This window comes from Natrix helvetica (assembly GCF_964273705.1).
Source record: "Natrix helvetica genome assembly, chromosome: 2".
In the NCBI taxonomy this organism is placed as follows: Eukaryota; Metazoa; Chordata; class Lepidosauria; order Squamata; family Natricidae; genus Natrix; species Natrix helvetica.
Genome location: NC_138552.1, coordinates 110,358,077 through 110,365,923, shown reverse-complemented (window position 1 = coordinate 110,365,923; position 7,847 = coordinate 110,358,077). Strand labels below are relative to the sequence as shown.

At 37.6% G+C, this 7,847-nt stretch overlaps 1 protein-coding gene across 2 annotated transcripts; it reads right to left on the bottom strand.

The window, feature by feature from the left end:
* Nucleotides 1–3: 3 nt before the first annotated feature.
* On the bottom strand, nt 4–6,749 carry LRRC23 (leucine rich repeat containing 23). 2 transcript variants are annotated; one of them, XM_081945574.1, is made up of 8 exons: nt 6,667–6,749; nt 5,778–5,911; nt 5,043–5,155; nt 4,637–4,890; nt 4,383–4,513; nt 3,163–3,299; nt 1,787–2,048; nt 4–272 (listed from the first exon to the last, which is right to left on the bottom strand). In XM_081945574.1, exons 2-8 carry the CDS (start codon nt 5,886–5,888, stop codon nt 231–233), a joined length of 1,050 nt encoding a protein of 349 aa, XP_081801700.1. In that variant the 5' UTR covers nt 5,889–5,911; nt 6,667–6,749; the 3' UTR covers nt 4–230. The 2 variants fall into 2 exon arrangements, with proteins under 2 accessions (XP_081801700.1, XP_081801699.1); XM_081945573.1 differs by having other exon boundaries at nt 6,507–6,738.
* Between the last annotated feature and the right edge of the window lie 1,098 nt (nt 6,750–7,847).

Sequence of the window (7,847 nt, the reverse complement as noted above, 5' to 3'; positions counted from 1 at the left end):
CATCAGACTCTTTTTTTTATTGAAATGCTTCAATTACAACTTATTTGAAAGAACAGACAACCATCCACAAATGCTGTCCACTATGGTTCCATGCAGGAACTATGCAATACTCATCTGTTGTGACATGCCAAGATTAGTGCTAACTGGGTCAAAGCTGTACAACACATGGAAGAAGACTCTGGAAGGCAGCTTATAGCTCTTACTCCTTTCCAGGGACTTAGATATACTTGTCACTCAGTCGTTAAGTCTTCTTGAGTGTTGTCTTCTGCTTCCTGAAAAATATGGGGAAAAAGAACAGGCTCAGAGTATTTCCAAATGAGGATCTTAGAATGGCAAAGCATCAGACATACTAGTATACAGGCTGCATCAGAAGTGAGTTATTTTCCACTGCTATCATCATAATAGCCCAGATAGTAGATAGGAACAACATAATTTCAGAGCTACTCTCCTTGGCAAATTCTGTTGGAAGTAGCAAGAGTATCAGCTCCTATTAATCTGGATATTCCACTTCAAGGAGGCATTCCCAGTGAATTATTTGCCTTTTATTTTTCTACAATTCTAAGGCATATTATGGATTTTACAGACAATAAACAGTGAAGTACCTTTATTTTAAGCAGGTATGATTTTACTCATCTATACATCAGGGGAGTACATACTGTTGGAATAATGGAATAAGCAAACTGTTTCCTACACATTTGTCTTAGTACAATTTCAAAGTTTTGTAAGATATGGACATATATTAGTCCATAGTGTATTTGATATTCAATTGTGTAGTCTATGCTGAAGAATCTCCTTGCACATGTTTTATTTTGAGCTACTGTTTATCACCTTTATTAATTCTTTGTACTCAACCCACATCCTTGTATACTATACTTCGGGAGTATCTTTACTTAGTAAGACTCTCAATACCTTCTACCATCTTTATAGATATTGTATCCTCTGCTAAGTGTGGCTGCATGCACCATAGTTTTATAAAATGACATTATCAGTTATTGGATTTTTCAGTGGCTTCCTAATAATACATGTTTGCTTCCTGTGCTTTTTTTTTTAATTACACCTTTAAAACTTTTGGTATATAGTATAGAATAGATAGCAGAATCTGCTACTTCCTTTCAGTTCCATAAACTCTGTTATGGAATGATTTATTCTGTTGTTCCAAAGGTCCCTTTAAGAGCTAGTGACATTGCAGAATCCAGCATTTTATCCATGCGACAACAGAATCTTTTGACTCCAGTATATTTGTATTTCCTTAAATTAGATATTATTTATCTCTTCCTGTGATTCTGCCAACTTTGCATTTGTTTACAAATTTCCAAAGGAAAGTCATAACAATATGCTGCATAAAAATATAACATATGCTGTAGAATTTTAAAGACCACTGTAAATAATTTATTACGAAGCTTTTGTGGGTTCATCAAATGTAGGTTTTCAATTAAAATAGATTTGCATTGCAACAAATGTATGCCATAATGTAATACTATTAAGGATTAAGGTAATATAAAACGTGATATGAGAGCTATCCAGATGCACCATTCAAGACTAAACAACTACACAAAATAGTTTAACAACCTTGGCAAGGAACTTTATTATCCATATAGAATTCATCACCCTCCAGTGCTCATAACATATTCTCCCTGTGCCCATTCTCAATTATGATCCATATGTGGCACCACCGTAGACTTAAAAGAAAAAATGTCTAAGGCAATTGTAACAAAAGCAAAAGGGCTGGCTCTTTTATATTTCGCATCCCTCTAATCAGAAAAATATATATTTCCCCTTGTCTCACTTCAAGCTCCTTCTCTCTCTCTCTCTCTTTCTGTAACTCCATCTCTTCTTCCTTTCGCCTTTGACGTATATCTGCAGCATCAGTGCGTTCTTCTTCCTCAAAGAAATCTTTATCAAGGCGCTCCAGGTTTGGCAGCAGGACCAGGGATTCTACACGGTATTCCGGCTCATCAGAACAAGGATTTTCTAACAAGACCAGGGCTCGTAACATGGGCAGGACTTGCAGCTTTTCTAGCTCCTGTACTTGTGCAATTGCATTTCCCCTGCAGAAATGGGAAAGAGATATCTGCTTTACAAAATATCCCTATTAGGAAAATAATAATTTAAATAATAATTTCAGAAGGAAATGGGAACAATAAATAAACTAGTTTTTAAAAAAAGAAGTAAGAGCTTTTTTCTGAATTTAAAATGTTTCCTTTGTCATCTTACTTTACTTGTACAATCATTTACTTTTATAAGACATCTGATGTCAGAATCTTCCCATTAAACTACGGTCATAAGAAGCCGTTCGTGGCACAGGACACTTACATTTAAGTTATTAATAATAATAACGGTAAAAAAACAATCACCATGTAGGACCAGTTGGGATCAGTAGGAATTAATAATGATTATGAACGGCAACTGTTTAAATTGCAAATCACACTATTCAGATAGAGTAAATGTCTTAGAAGCTTTAAAAGTCTGTTGGCTGCTACTATTTATTTTTTACAAATCTAACATCTTTATATCAGGGTAACTTATATCAGATCCTACTAATGATATGTAGTATTGTCTACAACCACTGAATTATCATTGTACTGATGTAATTATATTGAGAGCAAGCTTTATATTGCCTCAATGATGTTTGAGTGATGCTAGGAAGATTTTGAAAGTCACGAATGTGAACATTCTGTGATTACACTTTACGATGCAAAATGGGAGTTACTGTAGTTGCAAGTAAATCTCTTGATTTCCATTGACCTAAACATTTCATTTTGAACAAAAAATGTCATTTATTATTATTTTTATAATTGCTATATAATTCATATGCCTTCTCTGTGCCCTTGCCTCATTTCCTACCTTGTTTAAGGGGTGAGGGTGGGGCATATATAAAGTTCTCTCTCATCTTTTTATGAAAAATCCTGTGGGAATGAATATGACTTACTGGTAAACTAGAATCCATTGTCCCCACTTCATATCCAATAATTTAACCACAACCATATATGATTGTTCCTGTTGCTGTGATCTAATACAGTCAATAGGAGTAATGTTCTAGTACATTTTTTTAAAAAAATAAAGATTGATATTTATTAGGAAGACATGGTTTAAACATAACTTCTCATATTATTCTCTTTATTTCCAAGGTGACTTTGATATTCGATACAGAAGCCTACACACCGTAGGTTAAGGTACTGAAGAGCTTTCATGTTGCTTGAGAAACCATCCAACACTTCAATTAGATTGTCACGCAGGTGTAGAGTTGTGAGTTGCTCCAGATTTTCCAAGTCCTCTAGATGAGTAATAGCATTCTGACCCTAAAAAAAGTGGATATTGTAGGGTATGCTGTAGAGAACAGAATATCAGAGTTGAATTGAAAGTACATTCACCCAATAATGAGGAATAAGGGACCTTATAAACGAGTCATGTGTTTGCAATTAATTTTAGGGATATCATTTTCCAAGCTTTACTTGGAAAAAAAGGAGAAAAATGAGGGGTAAGTGGATTGCCTGCATTCAATTTAAACTCTATAGATTATATGGTTTCAAAATAAGTCAGCGTTTGCCTCTGTCTCCTATAAATCTTTTTGTTACATTTTGCCTGATTAAGAGTCAAAAATATATTGACAGTTTGCATACTATTGTGATCTCAAGTATAATAAAGAAATTGCCCTAAGATGAATAAATATGCAAGAGCACAATCACATTCTTGGCACATGATGCATCACAAATTTGAGTCATCATTAATGTTCCCTCCCCTCTATAGTCCACAGTGATCAATTTTAACACTGACATTTTGTTGTTATTGTTAATTTAATTTCACGATTATTTCGTCAAGGAGCCCAGCATGATTTCTGTCCTCCCACTCCTTTTTTTATCCTTACTATAACACTACTAAGACTGCTGAGAATGTGACTGCTTCATTCAGTGGGCTTTATGGAAACTAAAATGGGAATCTGAACTCAGATCTGTGGAGTTCTTTGTAAAATCATTACAGTTCATCAACAGAAATTGGAGTCAAGCTTGGGAAACTGTGCACTAACATTGGACTATAATTCTACATGTTAATGATTGAAATCATATCTACTTTGAAATACAAAAGATCAGACTATGCAATTTAACACATCTTCTGTTTAACTATATTACCCTGCCACAAACGGGCATAAATTGTGTCTTTGAAGCTGCTATATGTACTGCAAGGAAAACTTGGAAAAAATTATTTTAACAAAGCAAAAAAGGGAAGAGTTTCATTTGTGTGCTCTGACTTTCACATCAACAGAGTTTCTCAGGCTTCTCTGTAGCCTCCTTAACTATATTATTCTGTAGTATAATTATGTGCACAATTACCATGTCTCGTTTGATATATAGAGAAAAGGGTGTTTGAGGGACAGGTTCCCTTACCAGGTACAGGTTTTTGAGCTTGGGCAAGTAGATTCCAGCTGTAGACTTTAGACTGTTTCCTCGCAACTCCACTGTGTGCAGATTTGTTAGAATATTTGGATTCAGTTCAGTTAGTACCTCAATCGCATTGCCTGGATATGAGAACAAGAGGCAGTGATAAGAAATTAATTTGTCCAGGATCCCTTTTCTGCAGAACATAAAGGGAGACGTTCCCTTCTATATTCAGGGGAATCCTTGAGTGTATACCCACTCACCTCTCAGGTTAAGGCTGGCCAAACGTGGGTGGCAAATGCCATTAGAGTCCTTAATGTGGTTGTTGGCAAAGCTTGCAATCTGCAAGTAGGGCAACTCTTCTATGCTGGCACTGATTAACCGATTATTATCCACTTTCAGCCACAGCAAATGTCTGAGAAATGCCAATGGCGAGAGGTCACGGAGAAAGTTGTCTGACAAGTCTACATACCGTAGATGGATGAAATTATGGATGAATGTGATATCTGTCAGTTCCCTGTCACAAAATGAGGAAAATTACATTATTCCCCAATTATCAGTTTTCCAGTGCCTTCCCTAAACATTTCTATTCCATCAGGAAGTAGAATAACAGCCCATGGAAAGGAGACAAAATTCTTAGAAAAGTAAGATATATATCTGTGTACTTACTTTTCTCTGACTTCTAATTTCACAAAGGCATGAGCAAGGCCATTGCCAGTTTTACATAAAAGTGAGAGGCCTTCTTTCACCATCTCCTCATTGAGAGAGGTTGAAATTTGGAGCTGTGGGGGGGAAAGCACAGTCAAGAAAATATATAAGAAAGCATCAAGTCACGGTAACTCTTTTGTATCTGAAGAGTGAATGATGAGGCAATAGTTATTTTCTCACACATCTCTTTCTACATTTTGCATGCCTTCCTTTGTGTGCATGTGGTTGATTTCTTCTTCGCTACAGCAGATAAGCTGGGGAATGGGGAAAAGAGATATAAAAAATTTGGGGCAGAGATGAGATGACCATTTTATTTAAAATCAGCATCCATTATCTCACTCAGAGAGGTACATACATTTACTTTATTTCTAAAAAGGTTAGCCTTTTCATTGTTTCTTCTTTTTTGTCAGGAATTTTTTGTTTTACACATTTTTTTAAAACAGAAGCTGCTTTAGAAAGGGAACTTGTGGTATCTTTTGCAAAGAGCATCTCATGTAGGCTATGTTAAGAGCTACATTAAGTTATTTTAAATTGCATTGACTTTGATGGGCAGAGAAAACATTTTCCAGTTTTAATGTAATTTCAATAAATTGTTTACTGCCTGGATTGAGGTGCTGTATAAATTCCATGAATGAATAAAGGAATTGTGTTTTATATATTTTTGAGAAAAATACAATAAATATTAACATGTTTTACCTCCTCCTCTTCTTCATCCTCTTCCCCTTCCCCCTCCACCTCCCTTTCTTCTTTCTTTTCCTCAACTTCTTCTTCTGTATCATTTTCATCATCAGGTTCCTCATCTGACATTTTCCAGAGTTAATGCTTTCAGGCTATAAATAATAAAGATTGTAAGTGATTTCTGGCAACTGGTAAGAATCTTATTTCAGTTGAATATGAACAAACTTGGTGTCAGTATTGGTGAGAAGGGCAAAATGTTCTCATTTGAGGATACCGTTACAGGAGGTGGGAGGGAAATGCTTTTAGGAAACATCCTATATTTCAGCTGGTCTCTCAGCATAGTGTCCTTTTGAAGACCTTTTAAAACAACTTCCAGGCAGCTGTCATGTGGACTAGAATCTTATCTTGGTGAGAAGGGTCAGAAAAATCTATTGGAGCCCAACAAGAGGACTGAAGTGACAATTTTGAGGGCAACTAAGACATAGGAAGGCAGATGGATAAAAAAGTAAACAAGGACTTCACGGGCATGTTATAAATCAGGGATGTCCAAACTTGGCAACTTTAAGACTTGTGGACTTCAACTCCCTGGCTGGGGAATTCTGGGAGTTGAAGTCCACAAGTCTTAAAGTTGCCAAGTTTGGACACCCCTGTTTTAAATAGTCCGACAGCAAAATAGAAACTGAAGCCCTTGCACCCATCTGCTCCCCCTAAAAAGGAGAAAATCGACGGATGCGCTTTATTACGTACCCTGGGCAGAAGCTGCACCGGTTGAAATTCCCTCTTGCTGTTGCCCACCTTTTGTGCCTTTAGCGTCCCTATTCCCGTGGAAACCAAGGCAACCACCTCCGGGCCTTTAGCTCCACCTCCTGCCCAATTCGCGCTCCTTCAGCTCTCCAAGCAGCAGTACCTTAAACAGTTACTAAGGTATTATTCGCTCCGAGTTGCTGACCCGGTGCAAGATTTAGCCGCTAAATGTGGATTACTTGGTTGCTAGGGCAACTCCGGAGGAGGCGGGCACTTTCACCTCGGACGCCTTTACTTCTCCGACAGCCGACGAATCACTGCCAGGTTCTTCCACCAAAAGGCTGGCTGGAAGAAAGCGCGGGGGAAGCGGATTGGACCAGAGCCGCGAGATTGGCAAGAAGCGCCCTGGGGGAGCCTCCGAAGCTGTGGTCCTCAAGCTTGGCGTTTGGGGAATTCTGAGAATTGAAATCCACAAAAGTTGCTAAGCGTGAGAAATCTTCCTCCAAGGAGTCAGAAGAAGCGAAGCAGAGCCGGGTCGGAAGTAAGTGATGGGATGCAAAAGACAAGATACAACAGGATGTCCACTCTGTCGCTTTGGACATAACAGGCTGGATTACCATTTGTCTGAATTGGTGTAGGGTCCCCTGCTCGAGCAGGGGGTTGAGCTAGAAGACCTCCAAGGTCCCCTTCCAACTCGATCATTCTGCGTTCTATGTTCTTCATTTAGGGTGCAGTGCAGTAATCTCTTTCACAAGCACAGTGCTTATTTCTGTATCACCTTTTGTCAAATTTATTCAGTAATACTAATATGTTATCTTGTATGAATGCTGTCACTGTATTTATTCTGCCGGTCTTTAAATCCCTGCACCTTCCCTATTTTATTTCCCTCTGACTTCTATAACTTCTTGGCTGCCTGGCTAACCAGCTTATAGATCCATGACAAATAAGGTTCATGAGGATTCATTATATCGCCCTCATCAATGGATTTATGCCCTCAAAATGGTTTATGTGATAATAAGTTGGGGTGCTGTTGAGAGAATATACTTACTAAGCTGTAGTGACCGATTCGTCCTCACTGCAACGGTTTACAGTACATGCTGAACCAGTGTAGCAAATCAATTGAACAAGCCAGAGCTATGGCATTCCAAGTTGCTTTTACCCCAACGTGGACTTTTGCCAGGCTTTAAACTCATTTTTGTATTGCTTTTAATTAATTCTGCTGAACTTTTTATTCTGCTTTTATTTTAATGCAGAATATTACCTGGAACACTTAGATGAATCAAGTAAATAACCTCATAAGACTAATCTAACATGCCTGTCACTTGGCAAGAGTGTCTTATATTA

What these genes read in the sequence shown, in the direction of transcription:
- LRRC23 (XM_081945574.1), bottom strand. Translation starts at nt 5,888, where the DNA reads ATGTCAGATGAGGAACCTGATGATGAAAATGATACAGAAGAAGAAGTT. An exon ending in AAATTAGAAGTCAGAGAAAA is followed by an intron (nt 4,891 to 5,042) that starts GTAAGTACACAG and finishes ATTTTGTGACAG; the next exon opens with GGAACTGACAGATATCACAT. An exon ending in AGAGAGAGAAGGAGCTTGAA is followed by an intron (nt 273 to 1,786) that starts GTGAGACAAGGG and finishes CATATTTTTCAG; the next exon opens with GAAGCAGAAGACAACACTCA.